Source organism: Psittacula echo (assembly GCF_963264785.1).
Source record: "Psittacula echo genome assembly, chromosome: 3".
Taxonomy (NCBI): domain Eukaryota; kingdom Metazoa; phylum Chordata; class Aves; order Psittaciformes; family Psittacidae; genus Psittacula; species Psittacula echo.
This window is the reverse complement of record NC_137736.1, coordinates 34,258,324-34,274,483: the sequence shown is the minus strand read 5'-3', so window position 1 is coordinate 34,274,483 and position 16,160 is coordinate 34,258,324. Positions and strand designations below refer to the sequence as shown.

General features: G+C 42.7%; 1 protein-coding gene across 1 annotated transcript in view; it reads left to right on the top strand.

The window, feature by feature from the left end:
- The window catches only part of C2CD2 (C2 calcium dependent domain containing 2), a 36,198-nt gene that overhangs the window by 6,263 nt on the left and 13,775 nt on the right, over positions 1-16,160 (top strand). Inside the window, exons 3-7 of the mRNA XM_080612466.1 lie at positions 6,838-6,957; positions 7,382-7,480; positions 11,282-11,404; positions 11,704-11,824; positions 14,872-14,980. Coding sequence (XP_080468592.1) covers positions 6,838-6,957; positions 7,382-7,480; positions 11,282-11,404; positions 11,704-11,824; positions 14,872-14,980 — 572 coding nt within the window. The remainder of the gene's footprint in view (positions 1-6,837; positions 6,958-7,381; positions 7,481-11,281; positions 11,405-11,703; positions 11,825-14,871; positions 14,981-16,160) is intronic.

Sequence of the window (16,160 nt, the reverse complement as noted above, 5' to 3'; positions counted from 1 at the left end):
ATCATGTTATTTCTTATATGGTGGATCTTGCTGAGGGAAATGGTGGAGAGGAAGGAGAACTGTTTCACAGGCATCTGAGAAGTCCTGTTTTCTGATGAGCTGTGCAGCATACCCGGAGAGCCCTTATTAACCCCCACAGCTGTCATAGCTTCATCTTAGTATCACTTTGCAGCCACCCTACTGCAAGCTGGCAGCCTGTGTTCATGCCACACTGTGGTGTCAGGGCTTCCAGTTCCACTTGCTCTGAAGCAGGTGGAGACATTATGCAGCAAAGGCTGCTTTCTGCTCTGGGAAAGACTGGTTTCTCATTGTCACTGCTACAGTACTAACTGAGATCATTCTGAGCTATGTACATGTGTTTCTTTCTGATTATTTTTGGTGGGGTGAACTGTCCTGACCATCATGTGCAGTTCCTGTTGTCTTTAACTCCCTGTTTTGCGTGAAAAGCTGTCCTGGAGCTTTGCTGCTTTAATGATGGGTTTTTTTACAAGCCTAGATGGAATCATGGCCCTTCCAGCTTGCTTCTGTACTAGTGTAATTCTTTGTCTTTATTTACTTTTCTTCCATGGTGCTTGCTGTCGTATCAAGCAAATATCATGTAAATATATCATGAAGGAATTCTGTTTCTTTGGCTAAGTAAGTTGTTCCTTAAGTATCCTTTCACAATATTGTCCTGCCTTGTAAGTCACTCCTGTGCACCCATTCTCTGCAGCAGCTCCAGTTAAATCTGTCTACTTGAACTTGATAGCTGAAGTGACACACAGCCCTACAGGCGAGGTCTCGCCATGCAAGATCATGGCTTCTTTGTGTCTCTGAAAGTACTTTCCTGATGCATTTTAGGCTTCCAGTCTGCTTGTCCTGTGGCTGCTTCATGATGTGACTGACTTGATGCAATGTCTTTTCCTTTGGTGTTCTCCCAGTGATAATGCTGCCCTTTGTATGAGTAGTGTTCGTTAATTCTCCTACACGTGCTCTGTATTTTGAATTGTATTTCTTTTCTTTTTTTACTTTTTTCCCATCATTTCCGTGTGATGTCTTAATCTTCCTTTATGTTGCTGCTTCCCAGCTTGCTTTCTTCAATATCACGCTTTCTCCTGAGGGATTTTGAACCTTAACTATGCAATTGGGTTGGTGCCTGACAGACTCCTTTGTAACTTGCTTCTGGCTTTCACCTCCCTGCTCACTGTACTGTCTTCTCCCTTTCAAACATCCCCATTAACCTTAACGTGGGAATGATGGAGTGCAAGTTTAATTATCAGTGTGGTGACCCTACTAAAACAGACAAGACACTGTAATGGATCTCACCTACTTAAGAACTAAATGTCTTGTAGAAGGAAAACATCAGGGTGGGGATTTGTTTGTTTCAGTAGAGATAATACTGGTTTGGGCACTGTCAGGTAGCCTGCCTGTCTTCCAGTCGCTACTGCAGATGTGTGTGGGCCTCCTATAGGCTTGTGCCACATCTGCTATCTTGGCACAGGGGTCAGGGATACCTCAGCACTCCAATGGCATGATGTGCCTGTGTCTCTGCAACGGAATGTCTCTCTAAGCTCCTGCCAAGCTACTGCAGCACAAACTGGCAAACCTGTCTTGTGTTTTATTGTCTTCTGCTGATCTCCATGTCTTCAGCGGTGCTGTCTCTCAAATGGTTTGTAAAGACATGCGTCTTTACAAACTAGCAAGTCTGTTTCTGGTATTTATTTGTTTTCCCCCTTTTTAAGTGTAAGTACTGCTTCCTGTCCTTGCTCTGTTTGATATTCACTTAAGTTGATAGGTGTCTTGAAAAGTCTTCCTGTCCTGTCTCCTTGTACTCCCTGCTCATTTGTTTTATCCCCCTCCAGTCTCAAAGGAGTGGATAAATTCACATGCTGTATCAGTTTCTGCTTTATTTCTGTTGCTGACATGCTAACTCTCTCTCTCCTGCACTCATTCCATCACTCACTCTGTCTTCACCCTGGTGTTTACCATTGTTTTGAGAAACTGGCCCAGGGTTGTCTCATTATATTTGCAGGCAAATTTGCTTTGATACCAGCTTCTAAAAATCCACCTCTGGCTGTGCCTGTATTAGACACTTTGCTCCTTCAGTTTGTATGTGTCACTGGGTAAACTGCTTGGGTAAAGAGGGAATGGTGAAGAAGCTAGAGAAACCCCCTCAAGAAGCCAGTGCATAGGTTCTGATAACCAAGGAAGGTCATGTAATTCTTATGCTGAACAGCTGTTATGACTATCAAAAGGCAGAAGTTTCTGACTGTAAAGTTTTCTTACAGTTAAGTTTTAAGCTGAGCACACAAACTGTCTGTGTGGCCATCGACAAGGGAAGTTTTCCCTGCCAAAAAAAAAGAGCCTTCTTCTTCTCAGAGGAGTACTCCAAAACAAACATGGAAAATTGTGGAGGTCCTAAATCTAATAGCATACTGATCCCTACAGTTGAGATCAAGGCAGCTTTCACTGTGTGGCTGCTTCATGGCATGTGCTCATTTTCTTGTGAAAATGGTGAAGATTTGTGTTATGTACTACAGAGTAACCTGCTCTTCCTGGAGATAAATACCAGGTACAGTAAAACTTACAGAAAAAGGCAAGCAAGGCCTGTGATGCTGAGGGTTTCACACACACATGGGATGTGGTCATGGCCTGGGGAAGGTGAAGAATACCTTACCCGGCAGGGCTGTCAGAACTTCCCTCTGAAGTCGTGGCCCTTCACCTTCCCTTGACCACAGAAGGGAACCTGCTGCTACACGTGGAGAAGGGAAGGAAGAGTCACAAAAAGGCCAAGTGTAATACACAGATCAGTGTGTGCCAGTGCCAAAAGTGAAACCTCCAGACAAGAGGACGCCATGTGTGAGGAGCAGAGGCACTCCGGTGCTCCTGGAGATGAGACAGCTTCTGTTGCTACTTGAGGAAGGAAATAAAGTGAAATTTTGCAGCTCCGTCCAGAGGAACCGCGAAGGGAAAAGGTCAAGCTATAGAGGGGGAGAGCAAAGACAGGGGAAGGGCTTAAATAGCTGTGGGTACACAAGTTTGGACACTTTGAGTTTCTCAGAAAAACTTGAGTCTTACTCCAGCACTGTAGTGCTTTTCAGTCTCCTTGGCTCCTTCAGTTGTTTATCTGAAATAAATTTTTTAAGATAATTATACTAACTATTTCAGACATGTGTAAGCAAGGTGTGTTACAGCATCTGCAGCTTGTTGGATCTGGGTGCCCATGTCAGGCAGATGGGGAGCAGAGCCCAGCCATGTCAAGGAGTTTTGCCCCATCAGCTCACCCACAGCATGGGCTATTGTGGTCAGGGATGGAGGCGGGTGAGGAGAGAGGCTGGAGGGTGTTGAGGAGCTAGCAAGAATAACCCTGGCCTGGGGCTGATCAAGTGCCAGGAGTCAGCTGAGTGTGGGGAGGAATAGCAGGGGGCTGAGAAGGGGCAGGGTGCAGCCTTCCTGGTGAAGGCACCAGAGAAAGGGCTGAGAATCCCTTCCATGGGAGATCCCAAAAATACATGGAGAGACCTTGGCTGTTGACAGCTAGAGCTGTGGAGGTGCTGGAGGGAGAAAATACCTTGGTCCTGCTGGTAGAAGAGTCCTTTTTTCTTTGTGCTTCTACTTCACCTCATCCTATTCCTAATTTAGGAGGTCGTGCTTGTCCAGATGTAAGATAACGAAAGAGAGCTGTGATGTTATCTCTCTGGGAGTCCAGAATTAGCCAGCCACAGCTTCTGTGTGGTGGTATAAGGGCCTAATTTTTAAAGAGCAGTTTGTTACAAGAATGCCAGGTTTTCTAGACTCTAAACCACAAAGTGTTGATGACAGGGGATAAACTCTGGTAAGGAGGGGTGGAAGAGAAAGGTGAGGAAGATAAATGAAGAGCAGCTCACTTCCCACCAGTTCAGGTGCTGTTGTTTCTTGTGAACATCTGTCCTTCCTCTTCTCTGACAACCAGAAAGGGGTGCTTTGCCCGACCCTGCCTTCTCCTGCTCTTTATCTGTACAGAGAAAATGAGTTTGAGGAAGCAGGGTGGGTGGGGGCATGGAAGAAGAGGAGTGTAGCACAGGAAGCCTTAGTATTTCTCTTCATGTGACTGTTCTGGGGAAAATGGCCTACCTGATTCTGGTCTGGTCTGTCAAAGTCATCCGCTACACTTCTAAAGGAATGTCACTTAAAAAGGGAAGTGGCAGTTGCGGTCTCTTTAATCAGCTTCTCAGCACGTGTGGCAGTATCCTAGATGAAAACAGAATTGCTTTCTCTTCAAATTCTAGCTCATTCTCTCTGTATTCTGACTCCATAATCCATCCTGCTGCCAGAACAAAGGGATTCAGCTGATATACAGGCATTGTATTTTCCATTAACAAACGTGGAACCCCTGCTTTTTCTGACTGGATTAAAAATTAGACCTCTGTACCTGAAGACCACAGTTATTTTATTGAAAGTGAGGGGAGAAGGGGAGTAGGACTGTCTTGACGAGGTGTTGAAAGGAGAGTGAAAATTGCCCTACCTGCAGCGTCTGTTTCCATCTTTTACTCAGAAGTAAACATAATTATGAAGAACGTGGCACATGAAAACACGATTAAGAAGAAAGTGGCACATTAACTCATCTAATCAACTCTTCTGCCACACTTTGTTTTTTAAGCAGTAATCAACCATGTACCTTGGTGTTAGACGTCCAGAAATTCCAGACAAATAGCTTTGCATCACATGTGCAGCAAGTCCAACTTGTTCTGAGTGCGCTGAACCTCCTATGCATGTGCGGATGAAATGTGCATGGATGATAAACCCGCTCCATTTAGGACATGCAGGTGTCATCAGCTTTTGCATCAGACCTGTCCTTTTCCTTCCTTTGCCCTTGAGAAAGAGGGAAGAGCCTATTCATTTTTGAAGTGTTAAAAGAGCAATCATGCCAATCCATCCTTGTGAATGAAAGGAGCAATTCTGTGTTTCAGCTCAGCTTCTGAGTTGAAAACATAATAGAATCATAGAATACTCAGGGTTGGAAAGAACCTTAAGGTCATCAAGTTACAACCCCCCTGCCATGGGCAGGGACACCTCACACTAAACCATGTCACCCAAGGCTCTGTCCAACCTGGCCTTGAACACCGCCAGGGATGGAGCACTCACAGTTTCCTTGGGCAACCCATTCCAGTGCCTCACCACCCTTACGTAGTAAAGAACTTCCTCCTTGTATCCAATCTAAACTTCCCCTGTTTAAATTTGAACCCATTACCCCTTGTCCTATCACTACAGTCCCTAATGAAGAGTCCCTCCCCAGCATCCTTATAGGCCCCCTAATAATAACAAATAAAAGAAGCACTTAGGCTCTTTGGTCTTGTTAGCTATTAAAAATGCTTAAAAATCAGTTATGTTCTGTCATACTAGTGGGTGCTCATTGACTATGTGGGATTAAGGGTCAGAAATCATTTCTGAAAGGATGTAGACTTTGGGGAGAGGTGAGGGAAACTGATTTGTCCACTTCTAAACTATAATTTGCAGAAGACAAACCTGAAAAGGCAAATCTTGTTGCTTATGAGTGTGGTTGGGATTTTTATTTGCCATGTCCACCTCTTCCCCCTGTTACCTAGTAATTAAGTCTCTACCTTAATGGATATGCTCTGAAGCCTTTGATAATGCTGTGGTTCTTCTTAAAAATGTATGCTATAGAGCTCAGGGAGGTTAAATGTATTTAAGGAGAGACTGATAAGGATCTTCCAGAAGGTACATGATTCATTTTAAAGCCTTCTGCTTCAATCCCAGTGCCCATAAGTGAAGCAGTAAGTGCACAAACATAATTTAATAGCTTGCATGCAGAGTTTGTGTCAACAAATCCTGCAGCAAGTTATTTGCGCGTTGCATTAACCTGAATAACTTTGCCTGAGTCAGCCTAAGGAGGGCTCAGCTATCCTTTCCAACAGTGGAGATGTGGGGGCAGTAACCACAGAGGGACAGCGACAAGCCTCTGTTTCCAACCAGCAAAGCTGTTTGCAGAGTGAGCTTCTCTCTGGCGTAATAAGCCACTTCTCACTTCTGTACCTGGGGCTTGCCTGTGCCACCAGGTGCTTTCTGCACACTCCAGGGATTTTGCAGCCCCAGCACCTCAGTTGGTTTGCAGAGAAGGGAGAGGAAAAACCACTTAACTATCTGTAAACTCAGTATGATAACGAGTTAAATTACTGCTCTTGGAAGTGAGGGAGTGTACTCAAGGAAGTCCATTACAGTTGAGTGGCATACACTATTCCCCAGACATTTAGTTAGATCACCAAATTTCAAGGCCTTTCTTGGTCTGTTCAAAGACCTGAGTAAACTTCTAAAGGCTCCTGCCCCTTCCCACTCCACTGGGAACTGGAATTGATCAGACAAAATCCTCTTCTACAGCAGCAGGGTTATGCCAAAGTTTCACATTTGTAGGATAGCAATAAATCAAGTACTGTTTGGTGAAACTGTTTGTCCCATGGTAGGCTACTTAGTTGAAAGGAAAAGAGGGAGAAGAAGGAGCTTCTTTGTCTCCCTTACGCAAAATTGTGATTGTTGAGCTTTTGAAACAGGAATCTTTGTCAGGTGAGGAGTTAGTTTTGTATTAGATAACAATACGAAAGAAATTTTGGAAAATACCAGAATTTCCAGGTATTAAATTTCACATTCAGGAGTGAACACTTTAACTAAGGTTTATAGAAGGTACAGAACGGGGTAGGGATGTTTATAAAACTGCATAGAAATCTCTCACCTACAGAATTTAGCATAATTCTCGTAGCATAAAGTCCTTCCTTCTCTTAGTTCATTTCCTGCCTCCAGCAAACCTTTTGAAGACTAATTTATTTTTTCCTTTCTTACCTCTTCCCACCCCTTTCATTTCATCAGGTGGTTTCTTGCAATGTTGTGGGAGATTCCGTTAAATTTGTTGTCACTGTCTCACCCGCTTCGTCCACGGCTGCAGAAGGTCAGTCGTACAGCGTGAAACTCTCTCCACTTCACTTGCAGGTAAAGCGTTCACTGGTGTTCTCTCTCTTCCTCCTTTCGTTACATCTTAACCCACAGCTGAGTTGAGCCTCCTGTTTGCAAAATGCATGCAAGCTCATGTTAACCGTAGTAGAATGTTTATTAGTACAGCAGTTTCCCTCTGGAGCAAGTAGTAAGTTCGTAAATTCAGCTGCCTTTTTAGGACACTGTGGATAAGTAACATGTTGGTTAGACTGTTTGAATGTATAGAACAACAGTACGCTTTTTTGACTAGCAAGTACTCTCAAAGCTTAAATAACTTCTGCCTTCTTGGACTGTCACTTTGAGTTTACTTACTGAGAAACTGGTCTCATTCTTCCTTTGGCAAGGCTTAGTATGGAGCTTAACCTTCAATTTCTTTGTAGGACAGCAGAACACTCTCAAATAACTGCTTTCCTATCCACAGCTTCAGCTCTATGTGAAAGATGGAGGAGAAGATGTCAAAGTTGACTGGTTCCTCATTAATGCCAATGAAACCAACTTTGAGATCCAGCCACTGCAGGAGGTTAGTCAGTAGATTTTATTTGCTGTAATGGTTGAGAAGATGGGTCTCCATCCCTTCAGTGCAAAACCCAGCGTAATGCTTTTGGTTAGCAGTAGAGGTGTATCACAGTATCACAGTATGTTAGAGATTGGAAGGGACCTCAAAAGATCATCTAGTCCAATCCCCTAAGATAATGTATCAGGTGAGGCTGGAAGAGCAAAATGTCTGTTCCCTTCTGTTGCCTGCCTTCAATAGAAGCATGGGGCAGTTACCTGTTGGTAGTGCTGCCTTGAGCTGCTTCAGTGAAACTTGCTGTGGCTCATCTAGCAAAATCCTACATCTCTGAAATCTAGGAGCATTTCTCAAGATTACTGAAGCATTACAGATAAGCCAAGTCTGTGTCTGACAGACAAATGACCTTGCAGACATTTTTCATACACGTTCAAAGGCTTGAAAAATGTATTTTCCTAAATACCTTCTCTTAGAGCACTTCTGAAATAAGAATAATAATAATAGAAAAGCCAGTTGTAATGGTACTCCCATCAAGGTAATTACAAAGTTGCCCTTTCATTGACTTGAATCAGTTTTGAAATTAGGCAACAATAGCTCTGAAGCCACTCTGAAAAAATGCAATTATGTAAGGAAATAATGGATGATCCAAAAATATCCTTATGCTTTTAGAATTGTGCCTTATCTTAGTGTATAAACACTGATTCATTAAGGAGGTTTTTTTTTACTGGGACATCCCCTGAAAGATTTCCATCATGACTGAGACTCTTCTGTCTTTGACCCTTTGCAATGTCTGGGGATTTTCGGCACAAACATGATGACTTCAGCCTTTTTTACAACAGAGAGTGAAGACTTGATTGTGTTTTGTGAAGCTGGTTTTCTGAATGAAGGCCTCATTAAAAATAGGTTTATTGTACAGTAAAGCTGCTTCTGAAGCCCTTGTACTAAGTGACCTAGAATTGTAATAATTTATGATTACAGTTTTTAAACACAAAAATGTGAAACTCATAACCGAAGACAGATGACTCTTTCAAAGTGTGTTTTAATGCAGACTTTACTGTGCACATGTAGCAGTGTAATAACCTTCACAGGTGTGGGTGGCATGCTGATGATCCACATATTGAACAGTCATTAAGTACTTACAAATGCAGATGACTCTGGTACAGTCACTGGACTTCACAACCTGCTTTTTGGGAGATGCCAGGGTTTCAAAGGAGTTGCGACTTGCTGTGCTTTGCCACATTTTTAAAATGAGCCTGTTAAGTTCTTAATAGTTAGGGGCTTTATTTTCACTTTGAAGTTTCTATTAGCACTTAGGGAAGAGGGGAAGCAATAAACAGAGAGCTAAAGCCTGTGAGCAACCTATACTTTGGAAATTGCTTCTGCTGCTAAACTTAAATGTCAGCTTTTGTGTCGTTTCTTCTTTTGGAAGCAATATTGTGCTTACAAATAAGTAACTTTTTTTGGCTTGTGATCATCTACACAGTGGTTTTTGTCTTCAGTCAAACACAGCCAATTTTCTGTTGATAATAGCTGGGTGAACCTGAGTCGCATTTGGCAAGGTGGCTGACTGGCAGGGCTTGAGTTTTCATGTGGTGACTTCATGTCCTGGTGTGCCCCAAGCTGGGCACTGTAGATGGCTGTACGCCCTTAGCACGTGTCAAACCCAGAGTAAAACATCTCTTAAGCCTTTTTGGTTGGCAATTAAGGCATTGTGGCTTGCCTTTTAGAGGGTGTTGTGATGGAGAATTACTTTCCAAATAAGTATAGTTAAAAATGAGGTTGGGCTGACAGGAGGCTTTTCAAACTAACTGCTTCCCAAATAACTATGGAAACATCAGAAAATACCTGTAAGTAGAAGTCCAATGACTATTGTTGCTGCTGTTACTGTTAAATAACAGATATCAGATTAGGTTGATGGTAAAGCAAGAGGCAGCTGGGATTTTACAATTGTCAGTGTTCTTCATCAGGATCTAGGTAAGGGCAGGGGAGGGAAATTGCCTCCACAACAGTCAAAACTAACCACGATTTATCCACTTATTTAAATAATGCAAGTAATGAAATGATTGAAACTGAGGCTTCAGGCAACCTAATTTACTTTCATATTTTTTAAAGTGAAAGAGTATTATCTGCAAGTTGCAGAAATGTGCCACTGCCTCTTTCCTTGGTGATTGTTTGAAGGAGCACAGTGTGAACAAAGCAGCGTTTCTGTGGGACTAGTCAGTGTTGTTGTATGTTTTGAAATGTAGGGACCTGTCATCAAACGGCAGTTAGGTAAGAAGGCAGTGAAACAGGATTTTTGTACACAACATTCCTGGGATTTTTATGAAACACTATATAACACTTGAGTAATTGGGAAACGGCTGTTACTCCAAATCTGCTTGACCTATTGTGCAAGCTGCAAGCATACCTTTAAGAGTGCAGAAGTCATTGCACGATCATTCCTCTACTCCTAAGAAAGGACTGAGGCTTTTGAAATGACAGATTGCCTCTCGTGCTGAGAGCTCTCTGTAATGGAGGAGCATGGTGCAGGGTGTCCAGGGTGACAGAGCAAAGCCTGTGCAGAGATGATGTTGGTTGAGGTTTCAGCTGTTGCTGCCTCACAGCTTTGATGTGCTGTGTGGCTGCACCAGTGTGGGTCAGGTAGTGCTGAAAGCTGGTGGTACACAGGCAGTACTATCAGAGTAGTTTACCAGGATTAGGCCTTCAGTCCCCCCACTTGATCTCCCCGCTGGTGCAAATTGGGTGTCCTTGTCACCAGTGTGCCTTGTTTTTGCAGCAGGGCCTCATTTGTTGGCCATAGCACAGCAGTTGCCAGCATGCTCCCATCAGATAGCAGCATGCTGAAGTGTACCTTTTGTCTGCTTTGCATTCTCCAGCTATTCTTTATCTGGACATGTAGATTAGTTCCCTTTCCTTTAAAGCCTTGTTCTGGAATAGTGAAGTCTGTCAGGTGTGGTATCAGGTGAGAAAAGATGGATGGGTCCCCTGTGGTTTAGATCAGACCTTTTTCTCCTACTTCAATCTTTTCTTTAGAAAAGAAACCTCACTGAGATTTCTCCTCTGCTGCCTTCAGAGCAGTTGGGTACGAAACTGCCCTTTCTATGATCGCTTAATTTAAAAATGTACTCCCTGTAGGGAGCTGAGCAGAAGAGACTTCAGGAGGAGCACGGCAGGGAGAACAGGCTTTATACACCTTACAGTTAATTGCGTGAAACAAAATCCGTGGTCTGTTCTGATCCCTCAGAGATTGTGGTGCTAAGCTTAGATTGCCATGAGATTTTTGAATGGACAGATGTATGAGCTGGTCCCCCAGAGCAGCGTGACTGTCTGTCCGTACAGCGCACTTTTCAGCAAGGTTGAACACCTCCAAGAGGTGCTGTGATATTTTTTCCAGTGCAGCACAGGATTAGCTGCTTCTCAGCTGTTACAAGCTGGCATAACTCCCATTAAATCAGTGGAACAGGGCTGATCTGCTTATCTGATGACCTGATCTGCTCTCTCGGTGGAGTGAAAAGCAGCACATAAACTTTAAAACACCATCATAAAATGTAAACTGCTAATGAAACTTCTGGTTTTGTGGCCAGTAGTTCTGCCTTCCTAACTCTCTGAACACAATGTGGCTTTTTCGGTGTATATTTATAGTTTATTGCGTGATATAGAAATGTAACTAATTATTTGAATGATCTCTTGTGTCTCTCTCTGACAAAGTTAATGTTCAATAGCTTTGGTGGTTTACATATACCAGATTAATACTTGCCTTAACATCTTTCTTTTGAGTTTTGAGAAGCATGATTGTTTGTTTCCTCTTAGGAACAGACAGCAGGGCCATGTGCAATATCTGAAACGCTCAGAGATGTTTTGAACAACCTCTTTAGCTCAGTTTCTCCATCTGTAGTGTTGAGTACGAAGCCTGCAGATATAAAGGAGGTTCAGGTAAGTCTAATTCCTAAATGTTTTGAAAAATGTCCTTCTGCTCAGTGTTTCTATTACATATTCATGACTCACAAGTGAGTAAGTTTAACCCCATTTGGTGATCAGAAACAACTGGAATATGTTCTTTAAAACGATGTAGCCTTTGGCAGTGAAGGCTTTGTGATCATAACTCCCGGGTGGATTATCTGTTGATGTTACACCCTATCGCACGCTTGGTTCCCTGTATCAGTGTGACAGAAGTTAAAAGTATTTGGTGTTTGCATATGTGCGATCCCTCATGCTCTGCTTGCTTTTCACAGAATGTACAGAACATAAGCGTTCTCCCTCAGGGCACTAGTCCTCCTAAGCCTCCAAGGGCTCATGAACTCAAACTGCTAGTGAAGAACATCACGGTAAACCTAACTGATCACAGTGCTGCAGGTAACGTAGCCCATGTGTTGCTGCTCATTTTCAAGCAGTTTTTTTTTTTCCTTTTGGATGAAATAATTTGGAAGCTCTGGGTTACAGCCTTCTCTCAAAAGGAAATGTAAGAAATTGCTGTACTCTGAGCAACAGGCTTAATCATGCTTGTACAAAAGTGTATGCGTTTTGGTGTATTTGAATATTTAAACACCTTGATCTTGTAAACAAATCCATCATTTTTGAAAGCAAATTGAAATGAGCATGGTTATAAAGTTTGTTGATTATTTCTGAATTTTAGTTTTAATTCCTAAAAGTTATCAATTTGGGTGTGCCCAAGATGAGGGGCTCAAATCCAACTCTCCATTAACTGTTAGCAGTGACGTCGGTTTGGTTCAATGTTACATTTTTACAGCTGATTTGCTTCTGAGCAATTTGCTGATCTATCTAAACCCCTCCTCCTCTATGTAAACTCTCCTCAAAGGTGGTGTTTTGCTGTCAGGGAGTTTTTTCCTCTAATAAACTACCTCTGCAGGTAGTGAAGGGAGTACCTCTTACAAGAGGAGAATGAAGCCAAAAAGGCCGTCACTGCAAGGCTGCAGTATTGGTTTTGGAAAGAAACACCAAGCCTGTCCCGCAAGTATTCAGACTTCAGGTTCAAGCATGCCCCCGTCACTGATTGAGGCACGAGCAGGCATGCTTCAGATTTTGTCAGCGGAAATACAGATTTAAGGCTCTGTTATTTATGGTCACAAAGCAATTCCATTACAATCTTTTTAGTGGAAGCTTGTGGCTGCTAAATTGGGCAAGGCACTAGTTTTGGATAAATATATCCTACTTGCTCCACTCCTTTTTTTTTTCCAGTTAGATGTAATAGGTTTCTGCCCTGGAGTCTTGCATAATGCTGCTTGCTCATCCTAGTTGGAAGTGATTCCCCTAAAACTTTCTGCAGACTGTTTTTGTAAAAACAAACTATTTTTAAAGCAGTTCTGGAACTCTTTGCAGTGGAATGTCCTATATAAATAAAACTGCGCTGGAAACTGTAGACTGCAGGAAAGCTAACTCAGGATTTGTTATTACTCTACAATTTTGCAGTGCAAACTAAACTGCTCAAAAGAGCAGATCATTTTGTCTGCCTTCAAAAGTCTTGAGATGAAATACCTTTGTGTGCATACAGTGCATGCAATGGAAGAATTCATCATATGGGAAACCTCTCTGCCCCCTCCCTGAAAATGAGAGGAAAGGGGACAATTGATGTGCTCTGCTTTGGGGACCCAGATATTGAGAAGCAAAATCACCATTTGCTATCCTAAAAGGAGATGGAGGGAATTTTGCTGGTTCCCTAGCAGCTCTGGGAGTGTAAATGCTTTGGAACTGTGTATGAGAAATAAAGCTTCACAGTGGGGTTTAGCTGGTACACTTGAAATCCAATGGAAATACTGCACAGCTGGGAAGATGCTAGCTTCTGGACATAGCTTGCCACCTTTTAATTATTGTTCTCTTATCCTGGTGTTGTCTTGCAGCAATAATTAATTATCCTGTTGCAACTGTGAGACTCAGGAAGATATGCAATATTGCAGGCTAACCTGCGTAGATATTTAGAGGGCTGGGGAGGGGTGGTGTGTCTGTCTTTATCATTATCATCCTATAAACCATGGATGCTAACATGTTTAATAGGAGCTTGTGGCTTTCCTATAGGTATGTTGGTTCAACTGGCGACTGACCAGTAGCTGAACTGGTCTCTGCTTATGGGTTGTGCCCATTGTTATCTCCTTAGTTTGTGTATGTAAACAAAGATTATCCTAGATTTAGTACTGTATGGCCCACAGTGCATCATCTAGGGCAAAAGTGACTTCTGCTGTTAAGGAAAAAATTGTTAGTTGTGTATACCAGGGCAGAAATGCTGAAATACCATGTTCAGTGTCAGTCTGTCAGTGGCTTTAGTGTAATTTCAGGCAGAACTATACAGGTGCTTCTACCCCAGGGTGCTGAGCTCTGCTGGCAGCAAGAGCGGGCTGCAGAGACATATGGCTAGGTTAACAGGAAACCTCCGCAGGTTCATTAACTTAGGCTCAGCTCGCTGTGGAAGCAGCTAAACTACTTACTCCAGGGTTAGCTTGGATCCCAAGTAAGCTGCATGTACATAGTGCTTTGTCTCCTCTAATAACCTTGCCAGGCCCAAGCTGTTTCTGTGTCTGAGACAGGGCTCATCACAGCCCCAGTGCACCACCAGAGGACCCTGAGAGGTGATGATAGTAAATACAAACCTAGATTCTTCTGGAGAACTGGAGGTAGCATATATTTTGTTCGCTTTACACACAGCCAGTACTGATCTTTTTGCTGCTTTCCTTGGTATTTTGGAACGCTGTGACTGAACTGATTTCTGATGCTTTGAGAGCCATAGAAAATAAATCATCTTAAGAACACATTGTGCAAACTATTTCCCCTTGGAACAGCAATATAACTGCTCTAATGTGCCAGTTTGCTGTGCTATCAAATTCCAAGATCAAGGTAGAGATAATTCTGCACCAGTACTCTAAAATGCCATGAACTTGGTTTTTAAAAACCACAGTCCACAAAGCGAGTGTTAACTAACACTACTGTCATCATTCACTTGCTAGGAGAAAAAGCTTGCTTTGATGTTGAAAGAGACTACTGTGACTGTGGCCAGTAGGAACTTTGAAAACCTCTGGGTTTTTTAAAGCAGCTGAAAACAACTTTACTCCCTACCGGCCTCGCATCCACACCACCACCTCCTTGCTGTCCACCTCTGTCACCCCATCCTTTTTGATCTTTTTATATCTGCACAATTTTTGCTTCATGCCAGAATTTAACTGAGGTTGTCATATTTCACACTATGTGGAACAGTGCATTAGACAATCTTGACCATTGCCATTAATGTAGATGGTACGCAAACTGAGGGAATCAGTTTATTTTGTGTTAGTGTTTGCAGTAGTCTGTTCAAAAGTGCAGTATGTCAGGAAGGGAGTTCTTCACTTTCTTTTCTAAGTGTGCCTCTTGGTGATGAAATTTTAATAACTGGATATTTATTTTTCTTGCCCTTACAGGCAGCACGAACCTGGTGTGTATAGTTCAGCTGAATGACCCTATGCAGAAGTTTTCCAGCTCTGTAGCCAAAAATGCTGCAAATCCCTTTTGGAAGGAAGAGTTTATCTTGTAAGTACCATAGCTACTGAGAACATTTTTATAGCAAAGCATCTTTTTGTACTTGAACGCTGTGAGGTTTTCGGAACAAGAATGGCGTTTTGAAATACTCCAATCAGGTGACCTCAGAGAAATCTGGAGCTGGCAGGGACTTCAGGATATCTAATTACCCTCTGCATGGATAGGAGATCAAATAGGTGTCTAGGTCTTCCCTGGCAGATACCTGATTCTAGTAAATGACAGCAGTAACAGGCATAATAAATCACTTTGTAGTTTCATACAGTGCCAAAAAATGTGTTAGCAAGGTTTTGAAATCACTTTACCTTGAAAACTGGATTTGAGGAAACCTGATGTGTCTCCATTCTCTGCTGAGTTGGAAATACAAATGTGCAAAAAAAATAGACTATCTAAAAGAATTGTGACTGTGATTAAAAAGGGAATGTAAAGCTAACTAGAGCTTTTTCTGTAGGACAAAAATTGGACTTTTGGCAGCCTCCATGGTATTCTGTGATTCATACAGCTTCTGTAAATAAGGTCAAAAGTGAGGAGTTCTAAAACTATTTTCATTTCCACTTTCTAGCAGCAGAGCACAAGTATCTGGAGGCTTCTGTACTGTATGAGTTGAAGAAGGGGGGGAATCACTGGTGACAGCGTGTATCAGAGGGATGTTTCTCTGTTGGCTTTAAACACATGCACAGGCAGACAGAAGCAGCTTCCCAGGGAACAGGGATAGAGATGCTGCCATGCAACATACTACAGATAATGCTTGCTTTTTTTTGTACCAGATTATTAAGGTGAGAGGCACTTCATGCACAGTGGAGTCTCTGTAGCTTTCCTCTCCTATCTCAGTTCCATTTCTCTCTACAAATACATATAAAAAATACGTATTTCAGAGAGTAATGCTGCTTGGTTTTGTGTGATGTTTTTATTCCCTCTAGTCACAGCCCGGCATCCACTATATCTGTTCCTTCCCTTGCAAAGCAGAGGCTTAGCTCACAAGGAACTGAGCGTATGTTCAGACCTGTGCCTGACTGTGCTGAGTGTGCTCTTCCTTGAGGAGTGGTGTGTACTTCTGTGTGTTCCTCCTCAAGTTGAAGGGGGAGTGAGCAGCGCACAGATCTTTTCCTGCCTCCTCATCACAGTCTGCTGGACTTCACATGTAAATGTTATTGAATGTGCCTTGTGGAAACAG